This window comes from Aythya marila, assembly GCF_965140915.1.
Source record: "Aythya marila genome assembly, chromosome: 8".
Classification (NCBI taxonomy): Eukaryota; Metazoa; Chordata; class Aves; order Anseriformes; family Anatidae; genus Aythya; species Aythya marila.
The window spans coordinates 26,967,254-26,989,138 of NC_139049.1; the positions used below are offsets into that span (position 1 = coordinate 26,967,254).

The following is a 21,885-nucleotide window of genomic DNA, read 5'->3' on the forward strand; positions in this document are numbered from 1 at the left end:
GACATCAGCCGTCCTGCCAGGGCACCACCGCTGTGACTGGGAGCACCGCCTGGGTACCTCCTGACAGGAGCTACGGCAGCTCCCACGGCACCTCCCTGCAGCTGAAGAGAAGCCATCCTACCTGCTCCATCCATACCTGGATAGGAAGGGGTCAACAGCAATTATATCCTTCAGCTGAAGCTGCTCTCTCTCAAAATAAGCTGTGCTTCTCCTGCTCTGCCTTTTAAAATTGTCCTTGGCAATTTTAGAGGCACACCAGGATTATCTACAGCTCACCCTGGTGCTCTCCTGTCCTGTACACAGTGGTGTACACACTGTACCTTGCCACCTCCTCCTATTGCTGAAGATGCCAATGAATTCGCATCTGTCTACCTCTGCCCAGAAAAGAGTCTGATCCTTCCTCTCCTGGAGGAGCTGGAAAAAGAGGAACATTTTCTTATGGACCTTTGTAAAAATGTCTGCTTTCTGCAGCTGGCTGCTGCCTTCGTCCCCAGAGGTGGCCCAATGTCAGAGCTACTGAATAGATACAGCTATGTAAATATTTTATTTAATTCCAATCTTGTGATTATGAATATTTTAGCAAAACATTTTGCTCTTATTTTCTTGTCTCCCTCCTCAGATAAGTGACCAGCTTGAACAGTTTAGTGACTAAAAATGGATGAAACATTCAAAATACCACGCACACCAACAACACCATGTTAAATGCATAAAGCCAGCTGAAAAGAAATCCATTATTTATTAGCTCTGTGCCTATAACAAGCCAAGCTCAAAGCGCATTTCAAACTGGATTCTTCAGAGGTACTGCTCTTGAGTGCCTTGTTCAGTACACTCTAACTTCAGAGGCAGGAAATTAACTATTTTTTTTTCGGCTGATCATATATTCCCTTTAGCATTATGGCTTTTGACCTCCAGGTTGTGACCCCATTGTGCAGTCTGGGGGCTTTGAAATTTTCTCCCATTTTCCATTCCCTTCCTTTCTAGTGAAACAGATCTTCTCTGAAGCACAGAACCACTGAACAGCTCCTTCAACCCCCTCTCTGCATGAAATAAAAAAAACAACAAAAAAAGAGTGTGGAGTATACCTGACCCTGCTGAGACGGGGACCCAGCCATGCCATTTGGGACACAAACGCTCCTTTGTCAGGCACACAGTTGCTGCTCAGACAACTCACATCAAAGCCTTGCCTCAAATCCCAGCCCACGGTGCCTTCTGGCTGCCCTCTCCCCCCCAGCAGGGTCCCGAGCCCCTGCACACACTCACGGCAATCCTGCTCGTCGGACTTGTCCTTGCAGTCCTCGTCCCCATCGCACTTCCAGTTGAGGTGGATGCATTCGCCGTTGCCACACTGGAACTCGTGAGCCGCGCAGGTGTTGAGGGCCTTGGCATCGTAGCCGCACTTCTCCACGGATTCGTCCGACTGATCGTCGCAGTCCGGCTGGTTGTCGCACACCCACAGCTCGGGGATGCACATGCTGTTGTTGCACTGGAACTCGTTGGGGTTGCAGGTCAGAGGGGAGCATTTTCGTTCATCGCTGCCGTCCCCGCAGTCGTTGTCCCCGTCGCACACAAAGATGATGGAGATGCACGTCTTGTTACTGCACTGGAACTCGTTGGGAGAACAAGCTGGGGGAGAAAAACAAGCAGGTGAGCTGCAAGGCCTCCAACCTCCCCCTCGCCACCGTGCTGGCTTTAGTACGTTACGAATGTCTGAGACAGGGGACAGGAGAGGGCACAAATGCATGACCTCAGCTGTCCTAAACTAAACCACATGGCAAGGAGCAGGTGAAAACACACTGGACATTGCCCCAGCTGTGCCATGGAGTGCTCCCTGCCTCTGTGCTGCCCCGCAGCAGCAGCAGGAGCGCGCTGACCCAAGTTGCAGCCCCTGTCCGACTTCCCCACCACCCTTCTAGGCTGTGGGCAGCCCTGAAGAAGAAGGGGCAGGAAAAATGGGGAGCCAGCTGCAGCCGTGCCCTGGTGCTGAGGCAGGAGCAGCCCCACGAGCCCTGCTGTGTGGGGACCAAGGTGGACAGAGTGGACAGACTGCAAGGGCCAGAGGTGTGCTGGCAGGCGCTGGGGGGGACCCACAGCACTGCGCTGTGCTCGGCGCTGACACCACCAGCTTCCTGGCTGTCACGAGCACAGAATCAGGTTTGAGGATTTCACAGTGTGCCTGGTTTTGGACATATTAAGTGGGATGTGTAGGGTAAATATTTAGTGAGTCGAGCATCAATTTAGCTGCAATCTGCCAGTGAGGCCCTTTACAACACACTGAATGCCTTCCCTGGAAATCACAACTCAGCATTAACATACAAATGAGACGTTTGTCAGATATGAAGCTGAGCACTGAGTGGAGCACTCTTGTCTGCAAGCCTGATGGACAGCTGAACCAGAGAAACCTGCTTAAATTAAAATTTCAGGTACTCCAATAACCTGCACTTAGCCCTCACTTTATTTCATCAACCAAATGAAAACGAGGGAACCAAAACCCTAGAAGAAATTTGCTTCAAGTACTCTTAATTAGATGTAGTTTAGTCTTTTAGTTAAAAAAATAAATAAATCTCTGCTTCTGCCCTTTCAGATATCTACAGGAAAGTTATGCATTATATAAACTATAATCAATATAAATAAAATAAATATTTTTTCTCATTGCACTTGGATAACATTTTGTCTTCAACAGCAGAGCTATTTACGGTCACTCCTGCAGAGCCCCTGTTCCAGCCCCAGTTCAGACGTCCTGGTAGCTGCAAGGGGCAGCACAGCTCCCCGCAGCAGCCTCGCAGTGAAGCAGCTGATACACGCCAGCTTCACAGCCAGCAGCAGGAACCCAGCAGTACCCTACTGAAATACGCCTGCTTCATACCTGGGAGCACAACTATTTACCTAGCAATTAAGAGTATGTTATCTTAACTCATTCATTTACGGGGTTGTACACTGATATTTATGTTCTAGCTTGTGAACTCGCTGGGCTCCGCCTGTCAAACTGAGCAGCCCATGTTTTCACACCAGAGCATGACAAGATATATCTGCTTCTCCCCTCCTGCCCTGTGCTCGGTCCCGTTTACTCCCAGGTTTTCCAGATGTTCCCGCGTCTGCCAGAGCACAACCTGACTAATGAGAGGAAGAAAAGGTTTGCCTTCCTTGGTGTGACACCAGGCACTGGCTGCAGCCCAAGCTCCATCCAGCAGGGATAAATGGTACAGAGAATCTCAGCTGCAGGCTGCTGTGTGCCCAGCCTTACAGCGCTAATTACACACAACAGCGTGGCCACCAAAGGAGCGCCTGTGTTAGCCACCAAATGCTGGCCAGTCCAGGCAGCTTGCCCAGGCTCCTTCTGCACTCAGGAGGGTATTTTGGGGCTGGAGAGATGCCCTCACCGGGGCATCTGGTTAGGAGATGAATGCCTCTCATAAGGACCCGAAATACAACCACAGTCTGGTGGAAAAGCATTTAAAAAAACATTTTGCATGACAGAACTGAGACCATTAAAGTGCTGCAGCCCACACACAAGTTCTGCTCTTTTTCTTCATTCAGCATACTTTCCTATCCTTAGCCAATAACTCAAAATAAAATGCTCTGTTAATCCCAGCGATCAGCACACAGCTGTAGGACCTAATGATCTCTTCAGATGATGAATAATATGGAACTGCCAAATGGAAATTTAAGGTAACAGTTCTCATCTTACCAATCTATTCAGAAAAGGAACTGAGGAATAGCAGTATTTCTAGGTCTACGTTCAATTTCTGTAACAGATCAGGGCTGAGAAGAATAAATTGTTTTTCTGGCATTATTTTGATCAATCTCAGAAACATACCAACAAGCAAAAATTTCCACAGCCCTTTGATCCCTCGTTTTGGGCAAGGTTATAATGATTTGCACACTGCAGATGTGCATTCATTTCCTTCTCCCCAGCTGTAACGAGCCCATCTCTTTTCCTTCGTTGTTTTCTTGGCCCCACCTCCACCCCTCCTCCCATCTGTACACGTTTCTCTGTAGAAATTTGCTGTACTGGTAAATGAGGGACGGATAAACGCGTGTGGGACACACACAATGGAAGTTTGCACAAAAGCTCCTCCTCCGCACCTAGAGATCCCAGTCCAGGTATAAAATTACTGATAATCACCGTCAGAAGAAAGCAGAAGCAATTCACCTTCTGTAACCTCTTGCGAGGACTTTCTCAGGGAAGCTGCCCTGCTCAGACGGGGCTGGCTGTTGTCACCTTGCCGTGCCAGGGAGGCCACCGGGCTGCCCTAGTGCTGTCACCAGGGCCACCTGCAGACACGGTGCTGCTGAGATGGCTCCTTGGGGTGTGATGCCAGATGGGAACACTACAGAAGGCTGCTCCAGGCACCTCCTGGTCAACTCAAGGAATGAAAATGCCCTTTTCTTCATTTATAGACCTGACGGTCATCTTTAGGCCAGCTCAAATGGGACAGTTCCTTTGGGGTCACACTTGCCTTGAGCAGAGACCTCTGTCTGTGTGTGCAGCTGGCTCTCCTGCTGGCCCCCAGAAGGCAGACACTGTCCCAGCTCCTCTCACCCTTTTGTTATCCTCTCTAACAGCTAAAATCCACGGGGCATGCAAGGATAAAGCAGTCTGCAGCTTCCAGCCACTCGGGGACTGGCTCTGGCACAAACAGGCAACAGAGGAGAAAAGCTGCTTACAATCCCGCTGCACCCATGCAAGAGCCAACGCGCTCCCGCTCCCTGGGACCTCTGCTGTGCGGTTTGGCAAACCTAATAAAAAGCAGCACTACAAATTATCTTACATGGGCAGCTGGAGAGATGAGCATGGGGGAATGAAGTCCTGGGGACAGTTTGCTTCACATCTCCTTTCATAAATCTGTCAGGGTACCTGCACAGTCCTATCGCTACAGCATTTCCCTGCCTCCAGAGCATTTCAACAGAAATGCCTTGAATAATAATTAAATTACCACCAGGGTATCTTTTTTTGAACTCCAGCAATTTGTTTGCATTCTCTGGTTTTGCTACCTGTCCTATTGTGAGCTTACTGGTGTGAAACAAAGGAAACAAATATTAGCTTGCTTTCCTTAGTGCCAAAGAAATTAATAAACATCCCACTCTCAGGTGCAAAAACTACTGCAAATACGAAGTGATCCCAGTAGAAATATTGTCAAGAAGAAGTGTTTGTCAAGAAGTATTTAACCAACTGGTTTCAAAGCAGCATACGAGCATAATTACAAAAGCTGCTTTGTAGGGTACTGTAACCCATTAAGATTCTTCACACTTTTAGGAAGCAAAATATCACATCTAACAGGCAGTGGCCTGTAGACAATATACACCAGAGGTGCTCTGCATTCATTTCTGCCTTGTGCTAAGGCTTGATGCATACAGCACAAACATCACTATTTTTGCCTCACTGCAATCTTGTCACGTCTCTTGAGAAGAGTGCAGCAGAAGCAGTCCTTGGAAGGAAGAAAAGAAAGATTGTGGTGGTGGAGTTAGTGTCTCAGTACTGGTTTTCCTCTGCCCTGAGCCAGGATTTAACTGGAGGCTTTAATGAGTAGCCTGGTGTAGCAGCAACAGCCTTGGCTCATGTGCTGCACCAAAAAGCTAAGATAATTCTACCACATGCTTTTTACGTGTTTATAAAGAAAAATAAAATTCTCTAAGAATAGAGGGTACTCTTTAAGAACTGTATTTTTTTTTTTAAAAACAACAACAACAAAAAACAAACAATCCACCAAAACCCAACCCCCATATTTGTACATAATTTTTCTACAACAGACATTTGTACAAAGCAAGGATCTTCGAATCTGGATAAAAATAAAAATGTGAAATAATCATTATAGCCAGCATTAGTAAGAGCTGGGAATGATGTACACTGGACCATTACCGCTTCCCCTGCTATCTTTAATCAAAGATTTTTAGATTTGCAGTAAGAATCTGATATTTTATTAATATTTTTCATCCAAAACCTCAGTTCCACTTGAAACTTTATGAATGGCTTTGAGAAAGATAATTATTTGGTAAAATTTGTGGTGAAGTGGATAACAGCAATTACTGACACTGAAGAGAAGAAAATGAGATGAATTATTACGCTGCAGTTTTCTGACACCCTCCCCAAGACAACTGAAAAAAACCATGTGGCTTATATTTCTTGTTTGCCTAAACCTGAGCAGGGATTCTCTGAAGAATGCAAAGGATGATTTGCACCTACTAACACTGGCACTGGGGAAACAGAGATCTGCTGTTGATTTATCGCAGCTTGAACACTGGCAGGAGAGGCCGGGGGACTTCTGAAACCCCTGAGCTGCCAGGTTTAGGATCTGAGCTCCTCACGGCTGCAGGAGTGGGATGCCTGAGCTCCATCTGCCCAGGTATTCTGCGTGGAGAGCAAATCCAGCCACCACAGCTCACGTAAATTAATCTCTGAGCGGGACTGGAGATAAGGAGGTCACAGAGTCCAGGCAGGCTGAATTAAGTTGGGGCTCCCAGGCCAGTTACTAGTGCAGCCATAGTGTGGGCTTTATTGACTCAGTATTTATTTTCAGGCTTAATTGTCTCTCTATATTTTGTTTCGTCTGCAGAAAATCAGCGTGCTTACCACATACCCGAATATTTAATACTGATCCTTGGTCAAATACCAGTCTTTAAAGCGTGGATTCATGCCTAGAAGGGCAAGTTTCCCATCGAAAGCTGCCCTCCAGGAAGGGCAGCAGAAGAGACAGAGGTAAATGAAGATGACCTTGAAGCGCATTGCTCTGAAAAAATGACAGGCCTCCCATGGAGGGAATAATGCAGCTGAATTGCAGTCTCACTACCAGCGGTGGTTGTTGCTATGGTGATTGATACCGAAAAGCCCATATAGATGAAGACTGCAGAAGGAATAGTAATTCCTGATATTGTTCAGATCACTAATGGAGCTAAGGAGCCATTTCACGCACTCTTGCAAATTAATATTTGCACGCACTCGCTGCCTTTGCCACGCTGCTCCCCTCCAACACAAACGAGTTATTTTCCCCCTCTCTGCAGCAGTATTTGCATAGTATTAGTTAATTATAATGGAGCAACCAGATGCCAAAGCCCCTGCTGATAAATAATGGTTGGTTCAAAAATGTATTTACTGTTTTTGAATATATTTTTGGACAATCATATATTCATTCCAAGTGATTTAATTTTCTCAAAATAGAATTCATTAGGACCCCACAATTTACGGAGAGAAGCAGCTTATGTACAAAAGATATGCATGCTCTGAATTTCTCTTGTCTTTATTTGCGTGCAATAAGACTGCTAAACTCATACGTGCAGCTTCCTCAACTTCACTCCATACTGGGGAAGTGTTATGAAGTTTATCATTTTTATTCTGGCTAAAAGACTGAAAATAACATCAAAGTAAGAACAAGTGAGGCATAAAATAAAGCAGCTTTGGGGCCGGGAGAAAAAAAAGGATGGTCAGAATGCCTAAGGTTGGCAGCTTTTTGCTCAAACCACAGACACCCCACAAGGATGTTGTAAGAATAATGACCTATCGTTACTCTCTTATATTCTGATTGAAATATAAGCAGCTGAATCAGATTGGAGATGTTATGTACTAGCCAAAATTTAAATGGAAAAAAAATAATGCTGGGATGCGTTTAGTGGGTTTCTGTTCTGACTCTGAAAACTGGAACCCGTGTGGGACACGCTCACCCCTATTCCCTCAGACACAACTTATTTATTAAAAAAGCAATTTTACAAATTAACACTGATTTGGCAAATCCCTCAGAAACATCTAGTAACATCCATGAAACTAGCAGCTGCTCTGATATTATCGTACAAAGTTCGTATTTCTGAGGAATATCTGTAGTATCCAGCAAGCACAACAGGGCACTGCTGCCACTGCCTTGATCCCACGACAGTACACACAAAAACCCCACATTACCGTGTCTGCATGCCTCTAGGATTCAGTCAGACGCCCTGTGGCTGTAAGGGTTGCCTGCACAAACCTTTCTGCATGATCAGGGGTTCATTTTGTCATTGCCGAGTTTAGACCTCGGACGCTTTCCTAGGACTGGCTCACTCCATACATTTCACCTTCTGTCCATTGGGCACTTCACTCTGTGCTCACACAGACATGCACTGTCCTTGCATGCCTGCCTGTTTTACCCATTGCTTTCTGGTTTCTTACGTCCAGCTCAGGAAAAGGATTGCACCAGAACCTTAAAAGCTACACTCTGAAGTTAAAAGGCACACAGCTATGTTGCTGGCCTGTCACCACCTCCTTACCCACACATTCCCAGTCAGAGAGATGGCAGCAGTTGAAGCAGTTGGAAAAACATGACTTTTACACTGCCACACCTAGGAAGGGGAGCCTGGGAGTTTGTTACAATACACCATATTTTGCTTTATTGAATGCAGATAAGGAAAGGAGGGAGCAGCAAGTGACACTGCAAAGCTTCACGCACTACTTATGCTTGCACAGCTACTCTCACATCATCATAACTATGCCTATCTCAAAAGCACTCTCAGGGGAAAAAATCCCAATTCTTAGGTACAAGCCAGTTAGTTGATGGAATCATTGACAGATACGTCAAGGATAGTGCAGAGCAAAGCCACACTGGCCACCCTGAGGATATGTTTCTGAACCAGTGGGCCAAACAGGTAAGGCAGAGCTGGTACACAGAGAAGCCTGGCTTCAGCCTGATCTGGCAGTGACAGCAACTGAGGGCTCACAGGTTTTAATTCAGCTGAGTAATGAGGGACAAGGCAGTGCTCACATTAGAAGCAATGAGGTCACAGCCCCATAAAATCTCCACTTCCACTGATTTAGTTTGCTTAACGGGAATTCTCTGCAAGAGGAGATATTTCTTCTTATTGCAGTTGCTTCCCTATTAGCCTTAAATATTCACTGCATTTAGCACATGGCACTGTTAACTCTTCCAGAGCACAAACAAAGGAGTTGTCACAAACCCTTCTGTAACATCTCACGTCCCCACCTTACCCAACTGGCTCTCACATTTCTCCAGGATCAGAGATCCAAAATGAGTTTGAATGTAGGTGCAATAACAACCAAAACGATGCGTCTGAAATAAAACAGTTTGCAAGACATCTGATGTGAAGAGATGAGTACTTAAAAGAAGTAGCATAGAGGATACACCGAGACAAGCAGCAGAATTCAGCATAGCCAGACTGAAGGTTATGAATATAAGCAGAGACCACATCTAGAAAGACAAGACCACAGAGGTGGTTTGGGGAAGGGGAGAGACCGACAGCCTCTTTAGGAACAACCATCTCCTAATGATTTCTACTTCGGTCATACCAGGGGCACAGTTATTATTTGATGTGAGTAGTGGACCCAAATAACAGACCCACAATCTCACCCAAATATGGCAATCTTGTTTAGAAAAAGTGCTTTAGATTTTCTACTCATATGGAAAATTTAAGCACTGAGTGACACTCACAGCAGTTAAAAGTGTAAGTGCCGTGCTAACTGCACTCACTTTAATACTATTGAGATCTCTGGGACATTAGGATTCGCCTTTCCATTTCTACTGCTTTGAAATGGAGGCAGTACTTTGCCGAATTTCAGCTGAGATGGTGAATCAATTGTACTGCACAAGCATTTATTTTAAACTTTCTGGAAAAAAGAAATAGAGTTAAGTGCATTTTATTGAGAGCTACACCTCCCAGTTACATTTTATCAAAGAAACAAACTTCTTTGCAAAATGTAAGCAAAACCAATCCAACCATTTTATCTTCCCCTGTTTGGAAATGGTGTATTTCAGCTATGAAGTTAAATTTAAAAGGCTGTTTTATCCATTAACATGACTCACAACCCCCCTCCCCATCAAACACTACATGACCCTCTCCTGCGTAGGATTGTACTAAGTTCAAGCTAGCTGATTCTGATTCAGTTTTAAAATCATATGCTCAGGAAGCATAACTGTTAAGCACTGCTTAATTAGTGAAACATATGTACCCATGGCCACTGAAGGATGGAACTTCTACCCACGTATCTGCTGCCATCATAACACAATTGTTGGCACTGACAGTTACAGGAGATTTCCCTTAATAAAACTAAACAAATTCCTGCTTTTTGGATGAATAAGCTCAGAATTATAGCTCTATTCTTATGAAGAAAGCACTTTAGGGACATAAAATACAATCATATCTGGCAATAAGAGATGCAATTTCTTGGCTATTTCAACTCCAAGAGCCCTAACTGTTGAAAGATAGATAGAAGATAAACATCAACTAAACATCTGCCCAGAAGATAAACATCAACTACAGGCCAAATTTTGCTCCTTTGACAGTATGACTTATGAGATGGGAAAGAAGGATCGGAGACAACTTCTCCATCTAATGACCTGAAAGAATAGCAGGAAAAAGCTTTTGTGTGTGCACATATAGCACTAAGCTTTGGTTTTAGCTAACCATTATGTTTATTTATTTATTCTTAATAAAAACATGTATTTCATACCACTCTTCCACAACTCTGTAAAAAACTGTCATTTGGGATATGTAGGAGTACCCATGTCTGAGAGTGTTTGCAGTTTGTTCTCTTTGCATCTCCTCTTTTTTCCCCAGTGTACCTTTGCAGGGAAACATTGTAGAAGTAGCACATTCTGAATTGTCTTATTTTATGTGCTGTGCTTCCTTCTAGCATGTGTTAAAGGATAAATTATTCATAGAACATACTGATACGGACAATTTATCTGAAACTGAGGGATCAGCAGTGTGCAAACGTGCATAGGCGACCACCAAAGCCTGCTGTGGTGAGTGAGACACCGCTCAGTACTGGGACACTCCATTTGCAGAACACTGCATGTGTCTCTTCCTTCCTACACCTGAACTAAAGAGTCAGCATCAGGGGAAACAAAGCCATTTTGCCCTAACCTACTGCAGATAGAGCCCTGACACTGGTCAGGCCATGGTTTTCGCGTTTAATTCTTGCCGTTTATGATGACTATCTTACCCTTAACCTTAAGTTGATACAGGATTTTCCATTTAATTACAACAAGCCCCCATTGCATTAACAATGAAACTACCTTCACTTTTCCTGTAAGAATGCAATTAAAGGTAACTACCAAGTTCTTTTTGCTTGCTAGTTTGTTTTGAAGGAACTCAGGAAAATATGATTATGGGTTGAGATTTTTCCAATGTAACAATGGGGATTTTTCTGCAATTACTGCTGCTTTTGAAGGAGCTCTAATACTTTAAGCACTGATAAAGTGGCAGCTGTACATGTTTAATTTCTGAGAGCCAGGGCATAATGCACAAGCATTAATCCCTCCAGCTGTCCAGTAATTAAACATCATGTAAAACCCAGAAGATATCATTGCTGTGCTACCTTATCTTATTTATGAAGGACTTTCATTTGTTAAATCTATAGTAATTTTCTTTCCATTTTTTGGAAATAATTGTAGATTCCTCCACCATGGCAAGTGTATTCAAGTTACAGTTACCTTTTATAAAAATGCCAGGAATTTCAGGCTAGCCATGCTTCTTTCCACCACATGCTGAAATAATCATGGATAATTGTATTAGACAAATATTCCTTCTTCAAGCACAAATGCAACAGCATGAACTTTAACCCCATTTAAACTGGTGAGTTTCTCAGGGAGAATATATGGCAAAATCCGATCCTTTGGGTTTGGTTTCCCTCTGAACTGACTGAGGAACATTACACTGCTGTGTGCCTAACCTGTTAGTGAAGGCAACAAACTGAATTCCTACCTTGGATGAAAGCATGTATTAATCATGCCGCAAAGGAAGACAAAGTTAGTGCTACATTACCACCAAGTAAAACTCTCTCTCTAGGATCTGTGTAGAGCTGGCCTGAAGAGGATTAGTATGGTCAAATGCCCATAGATGGCACTGGAAGCGTGGCTCTTAGATGCAGAACACAGGCACCTTTACTGCATCCAGAAGGAAATAATGAGATGACAGGATGCTCCTTACCGCTACACCATGAGACAACTTCCCGGTCAACAGAAAGGTCACATTTTCTAATTCCTGTGGGCACAGATACAGGAACACAGTGCAGAGTAAGGTGGCTTTAAATCAGCTTTCCCCACTTCAGCTGGCTCATCACCAGGTGGATCTGCTAGAAGGATCAGGCCAGCTTTAGTCTGCTTGAAGTTCTGCTTTCTGCCAATAGCTCTCAGGTGATGTGAGCGCTATTGTGCAGGTTATTGCAAAGAGCGGATTCAGAAATTTTTCTGCACTTGGATCCTCCAAGAAAAGGACCACTTGCTTCTGAGCACTGCTGCTTTTTACAGAGAATCACACATGTGCCTGGAGCTTTGCCAGAAAGCAGTTAAATGAAAAGTTCCTACCCTGAGGGGCTGAGAGATGATATACAGCATGAAAACCTGGAGGCTGTGAGCTACCAGGGGAAGGACATGTGGCTTACAGCTGGGCAAGATTCTGCTTACTGTTGCCTCCCTCATTAATTTAAGAAATATTACCCAGTTTGCTCAATTTTTATCTGGCATATTGTCTCTCAAGACTGAAAATCCAGAATTAATTCTGAGATATACAGTGGACAAGTGGAAGCTGGAATTATCAGTCCAAAACTCACTTGAGCCAGCAGAAGTCTCCCTGCTGACTATCAGACAAGTGAAAAATGAAGCTCATCACTGAAATGAGTAGGAAATCTGGGGAAGAAGTAAAAAAAAAAAAAAAAAAAAAAAAAAAAAAAAGTTACAGGAATGGGGCTATCATGTGAAAATTAAGGCATAACTCAGTCTCTGCTGCTGTCAGTGAACACAGCTCTACTGCTTTTTCTTAAAACATCTGAAAAAGCAGAATATTCAAATACTACATTAGAAAGACAGGCACCCCCATCCATAAAGATTCCTAACTTGCTTAAAGCTCAGCAACTTAAAGGTGTATTTAACAAAGCTGTAGAGGAGCTGGGACCAGCATCACCTGCAGGGACCAGCAAGTTTAAAGAGGAAAGCAAATTGATCTTGCAAAGTACACAGCAAAAATAGGTGTGAGATATAAGTACACAGCTATTAGATCTAAAGATGTGGGACCTGTGAGTCACTGAAGCATGCTCAGGTTAAAAGAACATCCTCCAAGTGCAAACAACTCAGTGCCACATAAGCAGAGATTTATGGGTTTCATAAATGCTGTGCATGTCTGCATAAAGGCCTTTTTGGGAACAAGGAAACACATGGAAAAGGGAAAAAGGCAAAAACACACAAGAATATGTTTGAGAAGACCTTGCTGTCTCATATAACACAAATACAGTTATTTTCAGTTACAGCAGAAGATACCCGCAGTAACAAGGTTGTCCCTGTTGTGAGATTCTTGCAGAATTCCTGGCTCTCACCCTGGCCCAATGTTAAGAGACTGGTCTAAGTGTGTCCTTTCTTATGTGCACAAGTTCCCATGCAGTGCTTTATCTCCGTGCTATAATTAAACTGAATAAATTATGGTATGGGAAATTAGCCTACCAAAGCACCAACAAATACAGCCTTTCACTGTATCTGTTACAAAAGAAGGGAAAATTGAATTCACTTCCAGCTCCTTATCTGCAGGACACAATTTCTAACTGGATGCAAAAACTGGTCCAGGAGAGAACTGGTAACACGATCAGAAGACTTGGGAACTGTACATTGCTCTCTCTCTTGACCATCCTACACAGCCCACTCAGGAGGAGCAATAGACATGCCCATTGAAGGAATGAAATGCCCATTTCAGCTGTGATGGGATGGTAGTACTTCCTTTTTTAAAGTCATGCTGAAATTCTCTGCATTCCTGAGCAGCTGACAAAACACTGGTCATTGTCTCTCTCAGCAGAGATTTAACAAGTTCTGCAGTAGTTATTGAAATCCAGACTGCCCCTGAGCTGTGATGCTTTAATTACAGTCTCTCACATTCAATTTCTCTTTTTAGACTCAGTAAACGTGTTCCTAAACTTATCCAATCTATTGTGAAGAAAGTTAAGGTACATCAGGAGCAGGCAGCCTTGACCACAGAAATGAGAAAGGGGAAGCCAGTACCTTCAGGCCAGCAAATTCAGGACTGTGCTTACATTATAAACTGCTGATATCAGTACTAGAAAAGCAAACTGACTTAAGACTACAACACACTTAGTATTGTAAAGACACAGATTACTTCTGCTCCACAGAACCAAAAAATGAGTTTATTTTGGTTTTATGTACTCTGTGATTTTTAAAAAGGTAGGTATTTGCATTTTCAATAATTGTTTGTGCACCGAACATTAGTAGTGGACTTAAAGCCTGCTGCTCAGCTTGCTGGAAGTAAGTTACTTAGGCCGACAGGCACTTAGCTAACTACATGCGAGGATTACTACCCACAGCTAATCCCTGGTGCAATTACAACCTGTGCAGACACAAATCTGGATGCCTAATTACCGATGCTTTATCCACTGCAGGTTAAATAACACAGTTTCCATTGTTTCCTCGGTGGAAGTTTGGGGAGAAATTTTTCCTTCTTATTTGTGGGTGAACAACATACCTGTGCCCAGGTATGTCCAGAGCTTCCTAACTAAGCAGCTGAACCTCTTGTCTAATGGAGGTGCTGCAAGAACAGCATACAAGACTGCAGGTTCTTTCCTTTCTTGAAGAAAGGTTATCCTAAGCCCTGCAGTGACAAATCCACTTCAGATCACACAGGGTGCCAGGCAAAACAGCTGGTCTTCAGCAGTGACCGCTAGAAAAGGAGAGGGCTGTAGGACACCAGTCTGTTTTCCATTCATGCAAGATAATCCACCAAAGATGTGGCCAATACAAAGCTTAAAGGAGATTGCATGTGCAAACTCTCAACACAGAAATTACCACGAGCACAAATAAATTGCCTTCTAAACATTTGTCCTGAAAAACGTGTTGTCTGCGGACAAGTATGTCAGCTCTACGAGAGCTGCAGCCTTAGCTACGACATGGTGCTCTGCGCTGAGGGGCTGCAGCTGACAGCCAGTGATGAAGTTTCATTTAAAATGAAAACAAAAAAGTGAATGCAGAGGAGAAAAGAAAAAAAAAAAAGAGGTCTGAACCTAGGAACAGCCTTTTTTTTTTGAATTGTGATCTTGTCTGCTACTGAGATAAGAGAATAAGGATTCTATATGGAAAAGAAATGGGAATGTTCACAGAGTATCAGTAGATAGGCTTAGTGAGGTTTTATCAGATTTGGACAAAAGGGAGGATAGCTATCAATCCTCCACAAGCTCTTGGAGTTTAAACAGCTAACTCATTTATTCTCATCCGTGATGGAAACACCTTAATTTGACAAGCAACCTCATCAAAAATGCTCCCACTCCAGCTATTCAAGAGTATCTCCTGTTTCCCTCTCAAAGTTAATTTAATGCCTCTGAAAGGTGCTGAGCTGACAGATCTCAGGACTGAAGGCCTCTGATGTTTTCACCCACCCAGAAAGCTCAACGTTTATTTGTCAGTGCCCTTCTGCCTCACTGCTGGCTGGAGAAGAGCCCATCCCACATTCAGACTCAGCAGCGACTCCCCAGCAGTGACTGCCAATTTGTACCCACTGAGGTGGCACCAATGTGGGGACGACACTCAACCAGAAGGAGCTAGATGATAATCAGTAATTCATTTCACATGAGTTACCCAACAACCATCAGAAGAGGGTAATTTGTCCTTGGATTAAATTTCCATTTTAAGAACCTAAATGTGCACTAAAAATATGGCACATAAGCAAGGCTAGAGATGCTGAAACATCGAGAAGGGAAACACTCAGCTATTTCTAAATCCATTAATAGCATCATCATGCTGAAATTATGTGGCGTTCAGAACATATCTAAATTCATTTTGGGGGTTACCTCAGAGCCTTAAAAAAAAAAGTTCAAAGCAAGCAATTTCTAATAAAGTATTATTATAAATAAAAAACTCCATGAGACGACAACTGCTAATGTGAGCAGCAGCATTAAATTAGTCGAGGCAGCCACCAGCGTAAAGTTGTTTTAACTTCACTAACTCATAGTGGGAAAAGAATAATTTTTTTTTTACAATTCTCTTCTGAACTTGCCTTTAATCCAATTTAATGAAAAAAATAAAAAAGCATACGTCATAGACAGAACCCTAAGAGTTTCATACAGAAAGCTGAAAAAGACTTTAAAACTGCCAAAATATCAGTAGCTTAAAGGACAAAGGACCAGGGCCCATTACCAACTTACGACATCATCATAATTAATAAATTAGGAATGGTTTGTGCACAAGCACTTACTTCCAAATGAAACAGGAGGCAATGTAAGGCAACCTATTTCTTTTCCTTGCAAGCCAAGCCAACCGGAACTATGCTGCACAAACTCAGAGCAAGCCCAGAGCTCATCCCACACACAGCAGCCTGTTATCATCACCCCTGGACCTCTGAGTCAGTGCAATATGGAATGGAGATGCTTTGGAAAAGTTTCTCACTAATCGGTATTTCATCAAATTAGTGAGTCACATTGAACCTTCATACTGAGCTTTGTTACACAACTTCAATGAAAAGGCAATGTGGATTATGAACTGGGTAGGTGTCAGACCCCAAAATTGAGTTTTCAAATTAAGAAACGTCAGTGTGTGTTTACATGCACTCATTCAGCCCTTTCACCAGTAATCTGCAAGTAAACATAGTATTTCTGATATCACCTGAAATGACTGTAACACTGTCAGAGGGTTGAAGGTAATCACACAGAACAAGAGACAAATTCTTAGTAGCCTGGGACCATTTGCACTTAATAGCAACAAATAATTTAATAACAACATATAACTCTAATAACACAGTTATATGAGAGCAATAATAGAAATGTGATTTCACTTCTGAACAGTAGTGGTAAGACTATTCCCTAAGTTCCAGTGGTCTGTATAAAAAGAAAGTTGGAAAACCATGAAAACCATTTGGGATATCAAAGGGAGGCACAAAAATGAGTCAAGCATTCATTCAAAAGAAAATACTTGACAACAAGAAGCATAAAGAACTAAATATGTTTAGTCTATCAAAAAGACAGTTTGAGAAATGACTTGATTACACAGTGTAGGAGTTTTCACAGAAGGAAAACACTGTTAAAGAGCTCTTTCATGCAGCAGAAAAAAGGGCTAATAAAAGGCAATGGCCATTTAGGGACTGAATTTACAACTGTTACAGTAAACAGTATATCATTCTCTCTATGTCCAGTGAAATCAACAAGCTATTTATAAAGAAACGTCCAGGCCTATCCATTATATCCCAGCAGAAGCTAACCTAGCCCACAGGGATATATTCTGCAGGAGGAAAGAGGGGGCAGTAAGCTGCTGAGCTATTTGAGAACAAGGTTTGAACATTGTTATTGAAATCTTTAGCACAGCACCTGGTATTAAGCCCTTATAATCATATTCTAAACTGACTATATTCTACTAGAGCATTAAAAGAATAGTTAATTCTCACTAGAGTTCACATTCTCCAGCCAGCTCCAACCGGAGAATCTGTCTTTCCTCACTTTTTCTAAAATCCACTACTTAGCATTGCAAATGTAGAATGAATGAATTTTGTTGGCAGGAAAAGTCATCCTTTTACATGTAATTTGTAATAGCCACTCTAGAACTTTTACAGTCCTAAGGGGAGATGTTGCATATGTATTAATGTATTACTCCAACTCACCAGGAGTGCAACCAGCCTCATCAATGCCACTTTCACAGTCCTTCTGCCCATCACATCTCCAGGACGACGGGATACATTTGTTGCTTGAGTCTCCACAGCTAATTTTTTCAGCTGGGCATACTTGTTTAGCTAGAAAAAAATAAAGAAAGAAAAAACCACAAGTTTAACATATGCCTAGATATTGCTAACATTGTTTGCACTTTTTTAAAGTTATGTTGATTTTGTATGGCTTAGTTCTGAGAAAACTTGTCATGAAATCTCAAGTCAACTGTGATTTTGAGGTATGGCTGCTTAGATCTCCTGTACATGTTCCCCAAGAGAGACCACAATACTTTTACATACAAAAAAAGAAAAGAAAAAAAGACATTGTTTATATCAAGAACCCCATAATCCCTTAACTTTAAACTCAAAGGAATTGAGGGAAGTGGAACAGAACTTAGATTCACATACAACTAGCATTTCGTTGCAGACAGGCTCTTGTTTCTGGCCATCTCAGTGACCTGGTGTTGCAATAAACCATGCATAGGCCCCACTGTTCTTTACATGCTCTTGTAGCCTGGTTGTCCATTCCTACTTTCTCCTTACCATCTCAGTCTGTGCATGGCCTGGAAGTGTTCAGCTTTATGCTGAGGCTTTGCTCTCCACAATGTGCTGCTGCCTCTTGAATCAGGTCTCCTTGCAAAACTATTTTGCATTGCAAAAATTCCTCTTTTTTTTCATACTTGTGTAAAGAGCAACATATCTACATTTATTGTGACAAGGCTGCTCAAATGTGTAATGTTCCACTGTTTCAACAATTGTTTAGTATTCTGGAACCACCACCCAGTTGGACAGGATTTGCTTACTAAACAGACCAATTCATCTGTTCAAAAAGTTACACATTTTCAAATGGCATTTCCATTGGTATTAATGAGGATAATGCTATGTATGGCTGCAGGTCTTCTGAAAAGGGAGGAACCTCAATTCTGAAATAAAAACTAAAAAAATCTTTCACCTTACTCTGCCCTGGTAAAGAAATTTATGCAAAGTCTGCTTCCCAAGTACTGAGCAAGAGAGGATGAAAATTATACCTCTCCATTTCCACCTGCAGAAGAAGGCCTTAGAGGGCTCTCTTACAGCCCCAAAGCATCAATCAGCCACTTAGAAAGCAATGTCATTTAATCCCAGGATTTCTCCATCTTCTCATCACCTTGAAGCACTTTTACAAGCAGTTTCTAGAAGCTGTGGGCAACCAATACATCAGGAAAAATTAGGTCCTGCCACAGACAAACAGTTAATAGAAGATGTAATGAAGTTTTATAACCCTGGGGCGAGAAAGCATTTTTGTTGAAATTTGCTCACTACAGACCTAAATAACATTTAGGAACATTTCATAATCTAAAGGCAGGGAGTGGGGTTGGGGAATCCTACTTAGGCTTTTTAATTATTATTTTACTGGCAGGCCAGTAATAAAAATCACCTGACACAGGAAAGGCTCTCCAGCAACAAGGCACTGGGATCAACACCTCTGCCAGCTCGGAGCCGTGTGCTGCCACGGGCCGGGACAGCTGTGCCACCACGTCCCATGCTTTCCCCTCAGCCCTGCTCTCCCCTCTAAGCATGACTGCAAGACCACTCGGAGGTGCCAAACACTTGTGTCCTTCCACAGAAGTCAGACAGCACTTCTGAAAACCAGGTCACTCGTGAATTGCACAAAATGGTGTAAAACCAGAGGCTTGTCCTCACCCTTCAAGAAGCTGACTTTGCCTCATCAAGACAGGGCTGTTCTGGACACCATCCCCAGAGCTGCATGCCGGGGCCCACCTCCCTTCTTTAACACATCCAAATAACTCATGGAAAGAGAAGGAAAAACAAACTCTGTGGCAGCTTGTTGGTAAGCAGCAGCCACCTCAAACAAGAGAAACGGGAGCTAAAATCAGTCTGTTTGGCCCACAGCCCCTCAAGCACAAAGGGCTCCCACCCCAAGCATACCGCTTCTGCTGCTGATACCCAGCACTCGCATGGGCACTTACAAGTCTGATGAATGCCACTTGGAGAAATAAAAATATACAGCCAAGTCAATACAACTTTTTGACCTTCACACAGAGCCAGGTGATGATCAAAGACAGCACGCCAGCAGGTCAGGCCTTGTGGTTGCCAGGGAAGGAAGGCGGCGGAGGCCTCACCTCACCTCACGGCTAATGGCGGCACCGCTGAGGGGAGCTCTGAGGAGAGGACAGCAACTGAGGGGAAAGGGAGAGGGAGGGCCACAGGCTGCACGTCTGTGAGGCAGCACAAGAGGCCTGGGGAGTGAGAGTGGCACAAGGCCTGGCTGTGGGGAAAATCTGAGATAAAAGTAACTTTCTTTCCCAGATTTGTCGTTCCAAATGAATTGCCATGGGTTTGCACTTCAAAAGTTTGTCTCTTCACTGCATTTGTGTAGTGCATTTGAGAGCGAGGTTTATATTTGACTAGCACACCGGGAGAAATGGGACACCAAAAAAGTCATGACAGCATTTTTTAATCAGGTTATTGGTCTCCACTTCAAAAAACTGTTCTAGCTCTTCTTGTTCAGACTACAGTCATGGAAAGGAATTGTGTTGACAAGTACGACCATCTTCTTCATGCTCATAGTAACTCTGTTGAGAAAGCACTAGCAGATAACAGAGGGAGGATCCTACGTAAAACTCAAAGCTAAATTCTGAGGAAAACCTGCATTATTTCAGCAAGGTTGTTATTTTCACCTAGAGACACTGCAGAAGTGCAAGTGGACTCAATGTCATTGCTTGTGCTATGTAACAGGCTTTTAGTAGCTGCAACCCAGACTTATATTTCTGTTGTACATGCCGCTAACGCAAATGCAGACCTTTTGGGCTTACGTGACCAAAATATTTACTTCCTCCTTTCTTCACCCACAGAGAAAGGAAAGGGTTAGTGCTGTACGTGAGAGTGAATGGTCTTACCCTGGATATTGACTGGACTAATTCGAGTTATAGCAAGGTCTGCCTTTTCAGAAAAGCACCATTAAACAACTTGGTTGAAATGTCAGACACATCAACACCAATTTATCACAATGAACTGCAAATGCCAAGGATGGACAACAATGGTTTATTTATAAGGAGACAAGAGCAAAGAAGACAAGAAGGTTCCATTTACTCACTACCGCCAATGGCACATTCTTCTTTTTCTTTACATGAGGCTACAAAGTCTTTCACAGAACCACAGAGCCTAACTGGCGCCCCACTGTTTGCTTCCTCTTGTGCCACTGCTGTGCTTTTCAGGCTCCGGACATCATGTATATTCAAGAAAGCCCAAGAAAACAGAATTGATTTACTTTCAGAAGACCATTTGTCAGGTTCTCACCAAACAGGTACTCTAAGAGCATACACAAAATGTAATTAAACAGCTTCTACTGGTGGGAAACCCACAAGACTTTTCATCAACAGACTGAACAGAACCCCCTTTGTGGAAATACATCGTTTTACAGGTCTGAAGAGTTTCTCTACCTCTACTGAAATAACTTCCCATCCTTTCCAGACTGCCTCCTTAAATTTTCCAAGGTTCTTCAGAAATAAAAATAAAAATAATTAAAAAAAGCGCTAAAACTTAATTTTGCAACAGAGAAAATACTATACTAAAGTGGTTTAATTCATCCTGGACAAGCCAATGAGTTGTTCCTTCACAACTTCCACTGCTACACTTACTGTGGACCTTAAAATTCCTGCCTAACTCCCCATCACCTTCAAGAATGGTTTGGTTGTTCTTTGTTAAAAGATTTTTTTTTTTTTTTCAACAAGAACTTCCCTCCTTGAATACTGTCCTTAAATCTTCTTTTGTCATAGCTGGCATTCCTGTCTCAGAGATATACCAAGAACAAAATATATGTTCATATGTGCCTGTGTACAGAACTAGTACCTCCATTTTCTCACACAAGACAAGCATAACTGTTAAATGAACAACTGTTCAGAAGAGAGGAAGGGAGTTTTGGTAAATTCAATACTCAGAGATCCCAATTCCTGCAGATTTACAGTTCAAACAACAAAAAAATTTCAGTCACAAGTTTGCATGTATATTGTGTAATATATATATATACACATACATACATATATATGAATGTATATTCCAGTCTACACTCATTACTGACTTGCATCTGATACATCCCCAGTGAAGTTTTTGGGATGCATAATAAACATTTCAGAATCCATCTTGTGAATTAAATTACTATCACAGCTGAAGGTACGTGCATTTAGTCTGCAGTGGTATTTTCTTTCCCTTGCCTTTTCTTCCATCTTAATGTGGAAGCTAGGAAAAGAGCTTTCTACTGCATTTGCCCACACCTTCCCTCTAGCCCAG

At 42.8% G+C, this 21,885-nt stretch overlaps 1 protein-coding gene across 2 annotated transcripts in view; it reads right to left on the reverse strand.

The window, feature by feature from the left end:
• The window catches only part of LRP8 (LDL receptor related protein 8), a 166,236-nt gene that overhangs the window by 21,752 nt on the left and 122,599 nt on the right, over positions 1 to 21,885 (reverse strand). For both annotated transcript variants that reach the window (XM_082766474.1, XM_082766473.1), the window contains exons 4-5: positions 17,554 to 17,682; positions 1,261 to 1,623 (exon numbers count right to left, since the gene is read on the reverse strand). In XM_082766474.1, the coding sequence (XP_082622600.1) occupies positions 1,261 to 1,623; positions 17,554 to 17,682 (492 nt within the window). The remainder of the gene's footprint in view (positions 1 to 1,260; positions 1,624 to 17,553; positions 17,683 to 21,885) is intronic.